This window comes from Pelodiscus sinensis, chromosome 1 (genome assembly GCF_049634645.1).
Source record: "Pelodiscus sinensis isolate JC-2024 chromosome 1, ASM4963464v1, whole genome shotgun sequence".
NCBI classification, from domain to species: domain Eukaryota; kingdom Metazoa; phylum Chordata; order Testudines; family Trionychidae; genus Pelodiscus; species Pelodiscus sinensis.
Genome location: NC_134711.1, coordinates 305340403 through 305358902, shown reverse-complemented (window position 1 = coordinate 305358902; position 18500 = coordinate 305340403). Strand labels below are relative to the sequence as shown.

Below are 18500 nucleotides of genomic sequence, written 5' to 3'. Positions count from 1 at the left end.
TTGTCCAGACCATTTTGAATTATAAACCTGTCCTCCAAAGCACTCCCAACTTGGTATAATCTGCAAAATGTGTAATTGTACTTTCGGTGCCATTATCTAGCCATTGCAGTGACTTTACTCATGTGAGTGACCCTATTCATTTCAATTAGAGTTGTGCAGTGCTTAAGTGTTTGTAGGACAGGTGCCTGACGTCCCAGTTCTACACTGAATTCTATATGGTGGGATTGCTGCATCCATATGTAGCTCCAGTGGTCCGCAGGCAGGCACAGGGGTCTACGAAGGGTGTGGGTTTCAGAGCACAGTCCTACAAGCACTAAGAACTTAACGCAGGTGAGCAGTCCAATGGACTAATTCACATACATACAGGCTACGTCTAGACTGGCATGATTTTCCGGAAATGCTGTACACAGCCACAGTGTTTGCAGGATGGAGCCTTTTGTGGACATCCAAAACTATCCCCACAGAATGAGCAGGTGACTGTCAGAATGTTGCATTTGAATTTGTAATGAAGGGGTCTGTAACAGGCTTTTCCTTGAAGTTAGATGGGCTGACCTTAAAAGGCTGAAATTAAAACTGTTTAAATCAAAACCAGTATTCAGTGTTAGCAAATTAGAAACCAATCATGATTACAGCTGTGTGTCCACACTGAATACAACAGCACCACTTACTGGAACTCTGAAAGCTCAGATTCTGGCTTGCTGCACATGTTGCTTAAAATAGCTACTCCCTATTTTAGAGACATAGGTTGTGCCTACACAATCTCTGCTTATGACAAGATTAATAAGAGGGAAGAGGATGCATTCCATATGTAGTAAATAAGACACTAAAACTCACACAACCCCATAGCTCCACCCCAAATCCCTTTCACAGAATGTTCCTTCAAGGCTCAACATGGGAGCAACTCACCAATATTGCAAAATATTAACTCCAGGCAGCCTGACTCCCCTCTCTCTGATGCTGGCTGCATGCCAATGTAACTCCATGGAACTAATTCTGGCATACTATGATGTGAGATGCGATTCCATGGGTTTTGGAGCAGCTAAATTTAGGGCACTGCAGTATGTGTTCTATACTACTCCTGGCTCTAGTTTTTCAGATGTAGCAATAGCATCAGCCAGAATCTGGCATCCGTGTATTTTGTTCAGAGCATTTTACTCTAATATAACAGTCAAAATAGCCACAAGGGAATTCAGGCAGAGAGACCCAGAAAGGCCAAAGTGGGGAACTTTAGGCTTCAGTTTCCTTTTCTTAAATGTTGCAAGCCTGCTACGACCCAAAGGATACACTTTATTTGAACTCTGCAAGGCTTAATTCATGCAGTTCTCCCAACTGCTTTTATGGCACAGCATAGGCCCCCTCTGGTGGCTAGATTAACACCAGTCACTTAACTGGCAGCTCAGGCTAAGGTGACCCAGAAGACCAGCTATAAATTAAACAGCTTCCTTCTAAAGGCTTTAGCCATTTAGGCAAGATTGTTTGTGCTCCCAGAATGGATGCTGAAGGTGGGGTGAGGAAGGAGGCAGCTCCAGGAACCTTTGGGCACCACAAACACACACGCACATAGCTAGAAATACCTGCTGTACATGTGTCCAGAGAATGCAAGTATCACCCACATCTGCACCAGTCTCTCCCAAAGTGGCAGGACGAAGAATGCCTTCACCAAATCTACACCAGCCAGGAGAGATGCTCTGTGCAGGGTGGTGTTCTTGAGGCCCAGAGAGTTTATATTTAACATTACAGTACTTAAACAATTAAAGCACAGTAAACAGATCCTGCTATAAGTGAGAGGATCCTGCCATCAGATCCTTGCTCGGCCCCAGAAATCTGGAGCTCTGCCTTCTAAAAAGGGAGGATGGTCTTTGGTCTCTCCTGCCGAACTCCCGGCGTCCTTACAGTACAATCACAGCAGCTTCTGACAAGGAGGGCACTATATGTAGTGGGGAGACTGACAGACTTGTCGGGCCTGGGGCAAAGTAGTGGGGGAGGGGGCAGCTCTGCACTACTAGAAGGGACAAGACCTTGGGCAGAATGGGTGGGGCTGGGGCAGCCAGACCTCAGCTCAGCTCCGCACCACGCCACCATCTCCCTGAGTCGACCCCCACAGCTGCCTGGAATACACCAGGCAGTGATCTGGTGACAACTGAAAGGGCCCGGAGCTCCAGCCACCAGTGCTACAGTATCACTGGTGGTGGCTTGGAGCACAACTAGTCCTTTTGAATTGCCGGACGCTGGGGCAGTAGCCCCCTCTGCTTCCCCTCCTCCCCTGTCAACAGGCCTGAATGGCTACGTCTACACTGCAGCACTATTTCGGTATCCCTCCAGGCTCACTATTCCGACATCCCTGTCAACCTCATTCCATGAGGAGTAAGGGATGTTTTGGAATAGCGATTTATTTAAAAATAAGTGCAGTGTAGACAGTGACAAATCTTGAAATAAGCTATTTTAAAATTGACTCGAAATAAGCTACACAATTTGCATAGCTCAAATTGCGTAGTTTATTTCAAGCTATGGGTGCAGCGTAGACACAACCCAATAGTGCAACGTAACGGGGAATGTACCAGTAACATTCCTCATAGTTATGTATTCTACGAGGCTTGTGTCTTCGTATCGCCACCTCCCCATGGGCCTTATAGCCAAAATTGAGCTCTTAAAAATTTCAGGCAAAAGTAAATCTTCAGTTGTTAAGTATGTTCAGGACAGCAGCTTCATGTGCCAATGAGAAAGAGGGTCAGGACAATGCTCTCTAATTGAGTCAGTCCCATCCAGATTCTTGAAGGGGCGAGGGAGGAGGGAAGTTCTTCCTATAAACTGAGAATGCTCTCTGGGTTATAACAGTGTTAAGTTACCAGTATCTATTTCAGTAGGAAATAGAGGAAATTGCATCCTCATTGCTTACTCATGCTGGAGACTGCATGATTAATATTTCAGCCTCTGGTTTGTTTGAGTCAAATGGGATTGATTCCCTTTGATTTGCCACTGGCTGTTCCCAGCCCCATAGCAATGTATGCCATCAAGAAGCTGGGGTAAACTGCACAGGATATGACTCCATGGGGTCAGGACTAAGCGAGGCTGTGTCTTAGAACAGAGTATGACACCCAGAGGGCCTGTGCAGCAACCTCTCTGCAGGTTTAGGGAAGAGTCCTCTAACATGCTCCCCAATTTAAGGCAGATTGGTTTGTAGCACCCCAGCAATGCAAAACAACTTCCCACATTATAAAACGAAAAGAACAACGCTCCCATGTGAGCTATATAAAAAGAGCTTTTGAAAACAAGACAGAAGTTTAAATGGAAAGGTTAAACAGGACTAGTTTTTTCTCTTCTCAGCCTCAGTCTACGCACACCAGCACCATCCTTAACATTACATTTGAGAGATTAACGGCAATGTCAGATTTCTGTGAATCCCAAGGTTTGGTGGTGGTATGATAAAGCGGGGAAATTTCAGGTTTATAGGGAAAACAGAGAAGTTACAAATGTTGACTGGTGTACGTTAGCCTTTTTTGCTGATAGCTATTTTCATGCTCAACACAGTGGACTTGTGTGCCATTTGCACTGCTGAACTCTGCAACTGAAAGCATCTATTATACTGCTGTTAATGAATTCTATCAAGTACCATGGATTGGCAAACTGGAAACTGAGTATGTTGGAAGATGGCTAGATGAACTTTTGTATGTGGTAAGATCTTTGTTTTCTCCATCCTTTCCTTCTAATAGTTCTCCTGGAGCAGTGTTTCCTAGTTTTATTTGGCCACAGAACCCCTTTTAAAAAAAACCTCAAGGGAAAACTGGTCAACCAAAAAAAAAAGGGAGGAGGAACTGTCAAGCAAAAAGAAAAAAAACCCACCAGCCCGGCTCTAAGCCTGCACCAGCCGGCAGCCTCTTGAAAATGGTGGTCCCAGGAGACCACCAGGCTCACCCGCCCCAAAGACCAGCTCTGGGAGGAAGAGTGATCGGGTTCTCATGGAACCCTTACTTTCACTTTGCAGAACCCTCGGGTCCTGCGGAGCACTATTTGGGAAACACTGTCCTAGAGTATCAGTAAAAACAAAGCATCTTTCTATAAACCCAATAATAGAGATTGAGCATTACACAGTAGAATAGAGCACAGAAAGACACTTTGGAATTTTAGATTTTTTTATGGATGAATCTTTATCATGGTGCATTAATGTCAAGTGAACCTCACCAAGAGCAAACTGAGTTCAGATGGGCCCCAGAAATCAGGATGTGTATCAGAATTACCTGCACCACTTTGACTGTAGAATTGGACTGTCAATTTTAAGAGAATAGGCATTGCAGAGACATGTAATATACATTCCAGCCAGTTTCTCAACTGGCATAGAACCACTGACATCACTAGAGTTTTACAACAACAGAGAACGTGACTCCTCCCACTAACCAAGCTGAAAGTGCCATTAGAAGAACCTTATTCACCATATTGTTGTCTGGCTACTTTAGATCCTAGACAGAACCTAGAAATGCAAAAGAAAAACTATTAAACATCTACTTCTCTTTCATTTCCAACTTGCCAAAAATGTTTGGTTCAGATTCCCTTGAAGGCACCAGACAAAGGTTGTGTTTGTTCTTATTTTGCCAGACCATTTCTCCTGTACTCACTCATTCAACAGCAGGAGTGAATGTGCCAAGGAATCATAGAATTGGAAGGGACTTTAATAGGTCATCAAGTCCAGTCCCCTGCACTGATGGCAGAACTAAGCTGCATCTAGATCATCCCTGACCGATGTTTGTCTAACCTGCTCTTAAATTTCTCTATTGATGGAGATTCCATGGCCAACCCAGGCAATTGATTCTAGTACTTAACCATCCTGCTAGTTAGGAAGTTTTTCCTAATGTCCAACTTAAACTTTCTTTGCTGCAATATAAGCCCATTGCTTTTTGTCCTATCACCAGTAGTTAAGGAGAATATTTTTTCTCCCTCCTCCTTGTAACACTCTTTTAGGGTATGTCTACACTAGCTCAGTAGTTAGAGCTAGGTAGGCAAATGAGGGCAACCGGAGTTGCAAATGAAGCCCGGGATTTAAATATGGCGGAACGAGGAGTAACGGTAGTTCGAATTAGAGATCCTAATTCGAACTACCTACTCTGTGCCGTGTGTAGCCGTGGGCACGGAGTTTGGACTAAGGGGGATTTTAAAATGGCAGCACCTGGGAAGATGCAAATGAAGCCCGGGATATTTAAATCCCGGGCTTCATTTGCCTACCTAGCTCGAACTACCAAGCTAGTGTAGACATACCCTTAGATATTAGCAAACTGCTAACATGTCCCTTCTCAGTCTTCTCTTTTCCAAACTAAACAAACAAGGGCTTATCATTAATTTGAACCTGGAATCACTCAGACCGAAACCAAGATTAATTCCCCTAAACCAATGAGCCAGAATGAAACAGGTGTAAGAAATAAGAAGCAATAATAACACTGAATGATGAACAGGGCTGTGACTTTTGTCCAGCCTCAGCCCATCCTTCTCCAGACAGTTTATTATCCTCAGCTCATGTTTAAATCTTGAATATAAGGTCTTTGGGAGTAGAGCCAGTCTTATTTGTCCTGTGTACTAGGTGCTGTAAAAATAATAAATGATAAATGACAACAGAGGAGTTCTGATGCCAGATACTCTCTGTGGTTGGCAAAGAAACTCCTGATCTTTTTCCCACAAAGACAATGGAACCAGGGCAGTTCTGCTACCGAATGGAGGAAGCCCCACCACAGATGCCCAGTTTTTCAGGGGATCTTTCCTACCTGTAATGGAACGGAATGGGGTAGGAGGGAGGCAAGCCAACAGAGGAATGGAAACCAGGATAATGGATCTGTGACTCTACAGTTCTACAACCATCCTCCCTGCAAAAGGACAGAGTGACAGCCAGAGGGAATATTACAGCCTCAAGACTGCAGTAGCAGCAGTAACCTCTGCTATTGTCTGGACTCAGGGAGGAACTGCCTTCATCAGAATAGCATTTGTCATGAATCAGAAGTGTTGTCAGGGCTGTTCCCCTCTCTGGCAGTCAAGTGCAGAAGGTGGAGGCCTGAAAGAGACCTTAAACACCTTGCCTTTATAGGCTTCTGATAAAAAAAAACCTCCCCAAGGTCACAGATTCCCTGGCTTCCACCAACAAGTATAAAAACAAACAAACAAAAAAAACCTTCTTCTGAAATCCAGGAAGAAGTGCTTGAACATCTTCCAGAGGGATACGCCCCCAAGCTCTTTTACCACAAGAGAGCTTAAAGAAAAACAGAAAACAAAATGCAATCTCTGATAGATGACCTCTTAGTTTTGGGCACACATACACAAACCTCCTGCTACTTTCCACGATGCAAGAATCAAATCATCCCCTTAAAAAAGGTGATTGTTACTAACAAAACAAAAAGATATACTTAATAAAGCATACTTGGTTACTAGGTGTTACAGAGCAACTGAGAAAAAAAAACTAAAACACAGAGAAACAGTATCTCTGGGTGCAGCTTAGATATAGTGAATGGGGAGCTGGGGAAGCACATGGAGAAGTTTAACCAAACAAAAACCAAAGAACAATAACATGGTTGTGACTAAATATACATTTCTCTATCTACTCTCGAGCTGTACTGATGCATACTATCAGGTCCAGTCCATTTCATAGAATCATAGAATACTAGGACTGGAAGGGACCTCAAGAGGTCATCGAGTCCAGTCCCCTGCCCTCATGGCAGGACCAAATACTGTCTAGACCATCCCTGATAGACATTTATCTAACCTACTCTTAAATATCTCCAGAGATGGATATTCCACAACCTCCCTAGGTAATTTATTCCAGTGTTTGAATACCCTGACAGTTAGGAAGTTTTTCCTAATGTCCAACCTAAACCTCCTTTGCTGCAGTTTAAGCCCATTGGCTTCTTGTTCTATCCTCAGAGGCCAAGATGAACAAGTTTTCTCCTTCCTCCTTATGACAGCCTTTTAGATACCTGAAAACTATTATCATGTCCCCCCTCAATCTTCTCTTTTCTAAACTAAACAAACACAATTCTTTCAGCCTTCCTTCATAGGTCATGTTCTCTAGACCTTTAATCATTCTTGTTGCTCTTCTCTGGACTCCCTCCAATTTCTCCACATCCTTCTTGAAATGCGGTGCCCAGAACTGGACACAATACTCCAACTGAGGCCTAACTAGTGCAGAGAAGAGCGGAAGAATGACTTCTCGTGTCTTGCTCACAAACACACCTGCTAATGCATCCCAGAATCATGTTTGCTTTTTTGCAACAGCATCACACTGCTGACTAATGTTCAGCTTGTGGTCTACTATAATCCCTAGATCCCTTTCTGCCGTACGCCTTCCTAGACAGTCGCTTCCCATTCTGTATTTCCATGCCCAATATTCCTTGTAGGCATGGTAGTCTGTCTGATTTAATTCGGCTTCTCCCAGCTTGTAGCTTAAGCTCACACAAAGGAAAAAAGCAGGCAAGTATACCTTTCAATTTAAATTTCAACACCATCTGCCATTGGCTATCCTGGCTTCCTACCAACACCCCCTAGCTACCTGAGTTTAATCCTTTAGTCACCGAATGCTGGCCAGCACTCCTCCTATCCATCACTAGTGTCATTTCAGAAAACTTCAGGGGAGAGGGGGAGAAGTTGTGTCAGCATGTAAAACATAATCTGTGATTATATTATGTCCTACAAAGTTGGGAGGGTGGGGGATAAAGAGAGGAAGACATAATGTAGCATATAGAGCTATGAAAATTCTGGTGCAGGAGAAGACAAATGAAGGTCTATCACAAATGATACTTCAGCCCTTTATATTGATGTATGACTTATTTTAGTCGTTTGCCTTCATTTCAGGCTCTTGGAAGTATTGCATGGCAGATCTATTTCCAAAGAGTTCTCGCAGCTTCCTCATCCAGACAAGCAAGGCTCACTTCTTATTTTGCAGGGTTTGGATGTGTTTTCATGGTCATTCCATCTGTTCTTATTGGTGCAGTAGCTGTCTCTACAGGTAACACGAAAGTTGTTTCTTTCCATTAATATCCTAATGGAGATTCCACCGCCTCCTGAGCTAACCCATTCCAGTGCTTTACCATCCTCCTAGGGAAATAGTTTTTCCTACTATCCAACCTAGACCTCTTCCACTGTAACTTGAGACCATTGTTCCCTGTTCTGTCATCTGTCACCACTGAGATCAGCTTTTCTCCATCCTCTTTGGAACCCCCCTTCAGGAAGTTGAAGGCTGCTACCAAATCCCCCCTCACTCTCCTCTTCTGTAGACTAAATAAACACAAATCCTTTAGCCTCTCCTCATAAGTCATGCACTCCAGCCGCTAATAATTTTTGTTGCCCTCTACTGGACTCTCTTCAGTGTATCCACATATTTTCTGTAATGGGAGGCTCAGAACTGAATGCAATACTCTAGGGCTACGTCTACACTGGCATGATTTTCCGAAAATGCTTTTAACGGAAAAGTTTTCCATTAAAAGCATTTTCGGAAAAGTCACGTCTAGATTGGCAGGCTGCTTTTCCGCAAAAGCACTTTTTGCGGAAAAGCGTCCGTGGCCAATCTAGACGCGGTTTTCTGCAAAAAAGCCTCGATAGCCATTTTTGCGATCGGGGCTTTTTTGCGGAAAACAGTACTATGCTGTCTACACTGGTCCTTTTGCGCAAAAGTATTTCGGAAAAAGACTTTTGCCCAAACGGGAGCAGCATAGTATTTCCGGAAAAGCACTGATGATTTTACATGAGATTGTCAGTGCTTTTCCAGAAATTCAAGCGGCCCATGTAGACAGCTGGCAAGTTTTTCCGCAAAATCACATGATTTTGCGGAAAAACTTGCCAGTCTAGACACAGTCTAGATGTGGCCTCACCAGTGCTGAATAAAGGGGAATAATCACTTCCCTAGGTCTGCTGGCAATGCTCTTACTAATGCACCCCAATATGCCATTAGCTTTGTTGACTACAAGGCCACACTGTTGACTCATAAATGTAAGTGTGCACAGCCACTAAACATCTGTGGCTGGCCCAGATCAGCTGATTTGGGCTCATGAGGCTTAGGCTGTGAATCTAAAACTTACTGTGTAGGCATTCCGGTTTGGGCTGCAGCCCAGGCTCTAGGACCATACAAGGGGGAGAGTATCTCAGACTCTAGGCTCCACGCTAACCTCCAACATCTACAAACCACTTTTGAGCTCCACAGCCTGAGCCCATTGAGTCTGAATCAGCTGACTTGGGTCAGCCATAGTTGGACCAGCCACAGCCATGCTGCAGGTCTTTTATTCCCATGTAGATATATGTACCCTAAGCTGGTGTGCACTGTATTAAAATCACTGCTCTGCTTTACTCTTTTCCAGACGCTTCCTACTTTGCCTCATCTCCTCTTAGACCTTCTGAAATGTCTTAAGCAAACAACTTTGCAGCCTCCCTCTCAAGAGAAAATCATCTTGATCCAGCCCCTGAAGAAGCTCCCCTAAGCTTATGCTTGCCTGGACTTTCTATCCACTCAGGAAAGCATTACAGATATCCCTAAGAACCATTCAAAATCCATGAGTCATGCTCCAACAATCACAGGACTAGTTTAAGAATCATGAGTTTTTTTAAAAAGATTTCTTTGTCTTCTGATTTCTTAACCTTATGGCTTAGGTCACATTTTCAAACTTTGTTCCATGATGATATGGGCTAGAATTGAACCTTAGTTTTTAAATGAAAGTTGAGTTTCCACATGAAGCTGGGGCTTCAAGAAAACCACCCACAAGAATCACAGGAACTGGCCACACTGTGAAAGGCTGCCTCTTGTAGTCTGTTACTTTCCCATCATGCATGCAACCAGGCCTACAGCTCCCAGAATGTCTGGCAACTGTAGTCTAGAATGGACTCACAGCTTCCATTAAAGTGGGGATGGGGAACATGAGGCTCAGGGGCCAGATGTGGCCCCCAGCTTGCCTGGATTTGGCCCCAAGGCTCTGGGCTCTCCCTCAGCATTGGAGAGCCCATGCTAGTGTTCCAGCCCTGCCCCGCCATCCCCACCATCTCTCCGCAGGGCTAGAGCACACAAAATCTACTAGCCTGGGTCCCCCTAGGCTCTGATGTGAGGGGAATATGGAGAATGTCTTTCTCTTTCTCAGTTGGGGGTCGCTTCAGTGAGGGTTGTTGTTTTTTGGAGTTGTTTTTTAGAATCTCACTTGTGTGCAGCCCTTGACTAATGTTTCTGTGGGTCAGTGGCCCCTGACCCAAAAAGGGTTCCTCACTCCTGCCTTAAAGGGACAACCAATCCTGCTATGCTAAGTCTCAGAATTCCTCCTACCCCTAAGCTTTCCATTCTAGAAGATATATTTTCCTCATTAGTTTTCCAGTTATGGTTAAATAGGCAATGTCCTAGTACAAAGGTCCTGGTATTGCTTGTATATAATGAGGGCTAGATCTTCAACTGGTGTAAATCTTTGTAACTCACACCAATTTACAATAGCTGAAGAACTGCCACTCACTTTTTGTGCCACGAGATCAGAAAAAAAGTAAGCTCATTGCAATATTAGGCTTACAGATTAACAGTAACAGAGATTCAAAACTTCAATGTGGCCAATGCTCATGCCCAGAATAGTACTCAAGGTGCTACCTCAGCAAGATAAACTGTAAGAACCTTAAAAAATCTGAGCTTTATTCCCAGTTTTCTCCTGGGTAGTCGTGGACAAATCACTTACTCCCCATGCCTCAGTTTCCCACCTGAAAAATTGGGATATTAGTATTTCTCTACCTCAGAATGATATTGGGATTGGTGAAGTGCTCATGTAACTCACACACCAAGGCTATGTCTACAATCACGGCTTCTTGCGCGAGAAATATGCAAATGAGGCTAAGCGTGAAATATCGCCAAGCCTCATTTGCATACCTAATGAGCCACCATTTTTGCAGAAGAGGCTCTTGCGCCAGAAGGAGCTGTCTACACTGCCCCTTCCTGTGCAAGAAAAACCCTCTTGTGCAATGCCGCTACACTGATTATTTTCAGGAATAATGGCATTGCGCAAGAGGGTTTTTCTTGCGCAAGAAGGGGCAGTGTAGACAGCTCCTTCTGGCACAAGAGCCTCTTCTGCAAATGTATGTAAATGAGGCTAGGCGATATTCCATGCTTAGCCTCATTTGCATATCTCTCCTGAAAGAAGCCACGAGTGTAGACATATTCCTAGTGTGGTTACTGAGCAATGCAAGTGGTACCTAGCCCACAGCAACAGTTAAGCCTAAGAGATGTCTACAGCATGTGTTGTGAGCCAGCTGGCTTTTAGCTCAGTGAGTAGAGGCTCTTATATTCCACTTTAGAGGTCCCAGGTTCAAATCTGCCCGATGGCAATTACACTCAGATACTACATTGATAAGGCCTCAGTATCTATATAAAAAAGTGTTTCTCAAAGTGGTCCACAGACCCTTTCTGAGAAAGCTGCTACTGGGTCGCTCTAGTTTGTTCACTTACCAGCGCCATAGTCTCAGAGCCTCATGGCTCCCATTGGCTGAGGTTCTCTGTTTGCAGCCAAGAGGAGCTGCAGGAAGTGGTGTGGCCCAAGCCGCTGCTTCCCACAGGCTCCCCTTGGCAGCAAATGGGAGCCACGAGGCTCCATGGCTGTGGAGCCGATAAATAAACAAACTGGAGCAGCCCAGTAACTGCTTTCTCAGAGTTGGTCCATGGACTAGGGATGTTAAATTGATTAATCGAATAGTCCAGTAACTTCATGAATTCTTATTGGTTAGTTAACTATTCTATAGTCCCCAAGAGCAGGGCCGGTAGCCAGTGTACTCAGGCCCCACTCCTGAGGAGTTCCCTGCCACTCTGTGCTGCTGCCTCTGATACAGGGACAGCAGTGCAGGGTTGCAGCAGCCCCTGTTTAGGGCCGGTCTGAGCTCCCAGACCCAGCACGAGCCGGATCTGAGCCAAGCTGCTTGCCCACCCAGCTCCTCACACACTTTAAATGCAGAGCTGCAGCAGGGTCAGTCCCAGACCTGTTGCAAGCCAGCAGTGAGCTGGGCTACTGGCCAGACTGCTATCAATTTACTGGCAGGGGATGTGGGGTGGAAATACATGTTGTTTATAGCATTAACCTATATGTTTTTGCTTATCGGTTAATTGGTTAACTGACTACACTATTACATGCCTACCACGGACCACTTTGAGAAACACTGATACAAAACAGTGCCATATAGACAAAAGCTGTCATATCCCTTCTTCTGCTTGTACATCCCCCAAATTGCACTGACTTTTGTTCATTAACTAACTGATTTGGTGAAGTTCTTGTTTTATTACTTTACAAACATCTTCCTTCTATGCTGTGCTTTGAATTATCCCCTCCCCAGATGTATGTTCTGGTGTTTTTCAAGGTTGAATTTCTTTTCTTTTCTTTTCAACATTTTCATAACCCCAAACCACAGACCTCAAACCATACTGAAGCTTAGAATGTTTTGGTAGATTTCAGACAAGTTAGAGCTATTAAAAAGCCCAGGAATGCTCTCAATGCTCCTAATGATCTTTTCCTTCAGTGTTATTGATTGTTTCAGGGAAAAGAAATATGCCTTACTGCACCTTGCAACAAATAAATTTTTTAAAAAAAGGTCAGGATCCGTGTGGAATCTACTGTTAGCTATTTCAACACAGAAGACAGTAAAGGAATGAAAAATTAACAGAGCAAATCCAAAACTCCCTGTTAATTAACATTCTTTTCTTTTGTTAAGACTGGAATCAGACAAGCTATGGTCTGCCAACCCCTAATGAAAGAGGAGAGTCCAGCATGATATTACCCATTGTTCTGCAGTATCTTTGCCCAACATATGTTTCCGTTGCTGGCTTAGGAGCCATTGCTGCTGCTGTCATGTCTTCTGCAGATTCGGCCCTTCTATCAGCCAGCTCCATGCTAGCACACAACATCTACAGAAAAATTCTTAGGAAAAAGGTAAGGAGTCTCTGTGAGCCTCTGACACTATGAATCACATGAGGAAAGCTATGGGATATTTTTAAACTACTCCCCCGTATATTCTCAGGAGATATCTTGAGGGGAATGTTGCTGTAAATTGCTGTCATTGGGCTCTAGAAATGGGTTGGAATTGCTACAGAGGGTAAACTTTGAACTAGTAATTTAGTAAATGACAAGGCTGTGCTTCTATTTCATAGTTCAAATGAAGTCAAAAGAACAGCAAAAAGCCTTTGGGCAAAGCACTTCAAAGCACTCATGCAGCATATTAGAGAGCAGAAGGTGCTTTTTGGCTCCTCTCTGATTACTGTTCCATTTGTTAAAGAGGTTTTGTTTCATTATTAATGACTTCAGAAAGAGAAACCTGGCCTTCCAAACAGACTTCAGATGCTCTTCTGTGACACAGAGGAGGCAAGAAAATTTAAATATTGGAACTAAAACAAGTGACAGAGAAGTTTTCTAGCTGCGGATAGCATGCCAGTGGTGGTGACATGATTTATCTATAAAGCTTGTAAATCATGCTGATATCCTGCTAGTTTAGAGGTAGACTGTAAAGGTAAGCCAGTATATTGAATTTCTTGGGGTATGTACTTTGTTGTTTGATGTCTTGAGATTTTCATTTAAACTCTGGCAAATACATTGTGTTATAACAAAGAAAATACTTAGGAGGCCAAGATTAATACACAAGGTGACTAAATCCTGGAAATCTCTCTATATATTAAAGAAATTTTTTTCTTTGGGACGACAGAGTGATCTCATCATGTCACTTTGCATCCTGCAGCCCCTCCCCCCTCAGTCACCCTGCCTCCTCCTTTCCTTCTTCCTCCCTGCTGCTAACCCAGCATGGATTGGCAACTATGGCTCCCCAGCAGCAGCAGCACTGAAGGTAAGTGGCTGCTGCTGCTGGTGGGTTTGGGGGTGGAAGAGGAAGAAAATTGCAGGGCAGCATGAGGCCCACTGGAGAGGCCCACTAGAGGGGGGGACCGGATTGGGGGACACACTGTCATGTGAGCTGGGGCCGGGGCTAGCTGTACCTCCAGCAGCTGCCATGTAGCGGCTGTCTGAGTTTTACATTGTGGTCCTCCAGCCTGGGCTTCACACACATACATCCTGGTGGGCCAGGAAAAGAGTGAGGGGCTGGAGAAAGCAAGGAGCCTGGGCCTCACCCCCCTCCCTCACAGCGGCCAGGGGAGGAAGGTGAAGGGTCTGGAGAGAGTGAGGAGTCCAGGCCTCGTCCCCCTCCCTCCTGGCAGATGTGGGGAAGGCAAAGGGCTAGGGAGAGTGTGGGGCCTGGGCCTCACCCTCCTCCCTCCCAGCAGCTGAGAGGAGGGCAAGGAGCCCAGGAGAGTGCAGGGCCTCAGCCTCACCCCCACCCAACCCAATGGCCAGGAGGAGGGCGAGGGACCTGGGCCTGGAGGGGAGAGCATGGGGCTTGGTACAGCTGGAGAGTGGGGTGGGGGAAGCTGGAGCTGGAGCAGCAGGGGAGGAGGAGCTGTGAGCCACAAGACCGCCCCCCTCACAGATAGAGAGAGAAAGCCAATTAGGGTTGCCAGATGGTTTAACCAAAAATACTGAACACCCCCCACTCTCCCCCCAAAAAAAACACCAGGGAAAAAATTCTGTCGAGAAAAAAAAGGGGAGACCAAAGTTGCAGAGCAAAAAATTTTTAAAATTTAAAAATTTGGCTGTCCGCCATCTTGTCTCCCTGCTCCGGGCTGAACAGCTCCCCTGTGGAACCTGGTAAGCACCTGGGATTTTCGCCTTCTGGCCGGAAAAATATCATTTTAGGGGTTCGGTATTTTCTGAATTTTTTTTTACCAGACAGGAGGCAAAAATACCGGCCTGTCCGGGTCAATACCAGACACCTGACAAGCCTAAGGTCAGTTCAGCCTTGGCCCAACCCCCCTTGGCCAGAGGGAGAGAGCTGGGCCAGCGGCAGTCTCAGGCCAGCTCAATCCCCCAGCGGCCAGGTGGGAGAGCCCAGGCTGATGTGGCTTCGGGGGGGAGGGGCGGTGGCTGGGGTGGAGAGCCCGGGCAGGCCAGGACTGCCACACCTCGGCCTGGCTCTCCCTAGTGGCCGGGGGGAGGGAGCTGGGGCTACCTACCCCTAGAGCGGGGGAGGGGCTGGCACCACCCCCTATTTCATATTATCAATCTAATTTGTTTAAGATGTATATTTAGGTCTTCAATAACCAGGCTCACCTACGAGGGAGACAAAGGGGGCAGTTGCCCTAGGGTCTGGCAATTCAAAGCGGCCTGGGACTCCCAGCTGACTCATGCAAGTGAGCACTTGCTCACAAAAGTAGTCACACTGAAGTCAGAGTCAATATCTTGAACTGCTAAAATCAAGAGATTGCATGGGACTCTCAAGTTTATTTGTAAACAAAAGTTTTTAGTTCTCCTGGTTACAGAGAACAGTTTGAAAATGTGCAATACATATTGAAGGGTAGAGCATGAGAATGCAAATAAAAAAACATTTTTTTAAGATCTCATGATTTTTAAGTCAGTTTTGTGATTTTGGGAGCCTGATACGTGATTTTTCAAAGCTTAGCGTTGGTAATTGTGTCTGCCAAGGCAAGTACAACCATATTTGGGGTCTGTAATGCTCCACTGAAGTCAGTAGCGAAACTCACCAGGATATTAAATTTGGCCCAAATCATCACTTCCATAGAAGGGTGGGGATGAAAACTGTATGGATCCCTCACTTGAGGAAGTTCTATTTCAAAGAGCAGAACATCGAAGTGCACTACAGAACAGCTATGGAAGTCCAGGAGCCTTACTACGCTACAGAGTGTTTGCAGGCATGGGGACTGACACTGCAGCAATTGATACAGCGGGGATTGAGTTAGTGGGCTTAGTGAAGACCATAGAGCACTCTCCAGTCAACTGTGTTACTCTATCAGAACGAGAAGAGTAAGAAAGTCAACAGGAGAGCACCTCCTATCAATATAGCACGTTGTACATACCATTGATTTACCGTGGCAGGATAAACAAGTCCTATGCCTGCAAACACTCGGCTGTGTAGACAGGCTCCAGGACTCCCTTAGCTGTTCTGTGGCACACTTTGATGGACTGCTGTTTGAAATACCCACTTTAAAGGGTGCATCTGCACAGCATGGCTTAACTCTAAATATGCTGTGTAAATTGAGCAACGTCAATTGTGTAGTTTATTTCGAAATTGGGAGCGTCTAAACAGCACTTATTTTGAAATAGAACACTCTTCCTCTGACTTCCCTTACTCCTCGTACAATGAGGGTTACAGGAGTCAGAGTAAGAAGACCTCCAGCTTGACAGTCTTTTGACATTATTTCAAAATAACTGCCTGCTGTGTAGACACGGACTAAGTTATTTTGAAATAACACTAATTACAGGCAGTCCCCGGGTTACGTACAAGATAGGGACTATAGGTTTGTTCTTAAGTTGAATTTGTATGTAAGTCGGAACTGGCTCCAGATTCAGCTGCTGCCACTGAAACTGACCAGGGGCTGACTACAGGAAGCCAGAGGCAGAGTTGCTCTGCCCCCAGCTTCCTGGAATCAGCCTGATCAGTTTCAACAGCTGCTGAATCTGGAGTCAGGGACAGAACAGCTGGGGCGCTGCCCGGTAGGTTCCCACAGGACCAACCCGGCAGCACCCCAGCTGCTCTACCCGAGGCGTCCCGCAACAAAAGCCTGGTCTGCTGGGGGGGGGCGCAGCAGACCAGGGAGACCCGAGCAAAGCCGCACAGGCGGAGGGACCCCGCTGCCTGTGCGGCTTTGCTCCTGTCTCCCTGGGGTGCTGGGGGGAGTCCCCCCAGCAGACCAGGGAGACCCGAGCAAAGCCACACAGGCGGAGGGACCCTGCTGCCCGTGAGTCCCCCCCAGCACACCAGGGAGACCCGAGCAAAGCTGCACAGGCGGAGGGACCCCACTGCCCGTGTGGCTTTGCTCCTTTGCCCCCAAGCAAAGCCGCACAGGCAGCGGGATGCCGCCTATGCGGCTTTGCTCCTGTCCCCCTGGTCTGCTGGGGGGGTCCAGCAAAACCGCTGGACCCACCCAGCAGACCAGGGACACCCGAGCAAAGCCGCCCAGGAGCAAAGCCGCCCAGGCAGCGGGACCAGGGGAACAGGAGCAAAGCCGCTCAAGCGGGGGGGGGTCCCACTGCCTGGGCGGCTTTGCTCCGGGGCAAACGAGCACAGCCGCCCAGGTGGCGGCTTTGCTCGGGTGTCCCTGGTCTGCTGGGGGGATCCAGCGGCTTTGCTGGACCCCCCCAGCAGACCAGGGAGACCGGGAGAAGCTTTTCTCGCCCTGGAGGACACGGGTGGCGACCCATCGCCCGTGAGCTCCGGGGCGAGAAAAGCCCCGTTCGTAAGTGCGGATCTGACATAAGTCGGATCCGTGTAAGTCGAGGACTGCCTGTATTTCAAAATAATGTTGCTGTGTAGACATACCTTAAGTGATGTACTGGCCTCAATCATTAATCAAAAGTACAGCTAATAAAGCTTCCCCTTTATTTTAAAGACCTGAGGTCTGAGCTTTAGTGCTGAAAGTCCTGAGTTCAAACACTATTGGCAAAGTGGGAGTTGTTACACAAGCACTACTGCTCACTGTTATAACAAACATCTGTTCATAAACCCTGACTTTTGTAACCTTGAGATCTAATTCAGATAGAGGTTAAAAATGAGCCAATGATGATTTCTACAATAATACAATAATCTCTGAACTTACAGGCTACAGAGAAAGAAGTTGTCTGTATAATGAGAGTCTCCATGGTGGTGTTTGGGACAGCAGCCGCAGGCCTGGCTTTCCTTTCTAACTCTGTGTATGACCTGTGGTTCCTGAGTGGGGAGCTGGTCTATGCCCTTCTCTTTCCCCAGCTCTGCTGCGTCCTCTTCATTCCCAACACCAACACATACGGCTCAGCTGCTGGATTCTTCTTCGGGTTCCTGTTAAGGCTGCTGGCAGGGGAGTCTTCCCTGAAAATTCCTCCTGTTATCCACTACCCAGGCTGCTCCCTTGTGGACGGGGTCTACGTTCAGCTGTTCCCATTTAAAACCTTCACCATGCTTCTCACTTTGGGGACTATCGTTGTTGTTTCATACCTGGTGGCGTTTTTGTTTAAGAGAAAAGTGCTCCCTCGCAGATGGGATATTTGCAGCATAATGAAAGAAAGTGAGGCCCCTGTTCCACTTCCTGATATAGAGGAACAAATAGGCTTGCAAATAAATATAGTTTATATTAATCCTATTGAAATACATACTTAATACTGTGTATTTCATAATGCGGGCCAAGTTATTTCTCATTACATGCCAAATTATTTGTTATTGTTGATGATTTAAAATATCCACCTAAAAAGCTGGATGCTTTTTTGCATAACATTGTTTCTTTCATTATACAGAAATGTTTTGTTATTATAAGACTGAATATATGTAATGAAACTGAACCTAAACCCCAACGCCAAACATGTCCACATCTGGGGAGAGTTTGCGATGTAGATCTGAACTTTGGGACCGGTCTCTGTCTTTATAACAGATTGAACCAAATCAGGTGAGCCAAGGGAATACATTTAAAACTAATAAAATCATTTAATTTTTTCACAACCATAGAA

The 18500-nt window shown here is 45.8% G+C and overlaps 1 protein-coding gene across 2 annotated transcripts in view; it reads left to right on the top strand.

Moving 5' to 3' along the window:
- Nucleotides 1-18500, top strand: part of LOC102452024 (high-affinity choline transporter 1-like) — a 41568-nt gene extending 23068 nt beyond the window's left edge. For both annotated transcript variants that reach the window (XM_075919359.1, XM_075919358.1), the window contains 4 exons: nucleotides 3529-3672; nucleotides 7822-7975; nucleotides 12679-12896; nucleotides 17623-18500. In XM_075919359.1, coding sequence (XP_075775474.1) covers nucleotides 3529-3672; nucleotides 7822-7975; nucleotides 12679-12896; nucleotides 17623-18156 — 1050 coding nt within the window. In that variant the 3' untranslated portion in view covers nucleotides 18157-18500. The remainder of the gene's footprint in view (nucleotides 1-3528; nucleotides 3673-7821; nucleotides 7976-12678; nucleotides 12897-17622) is intronic.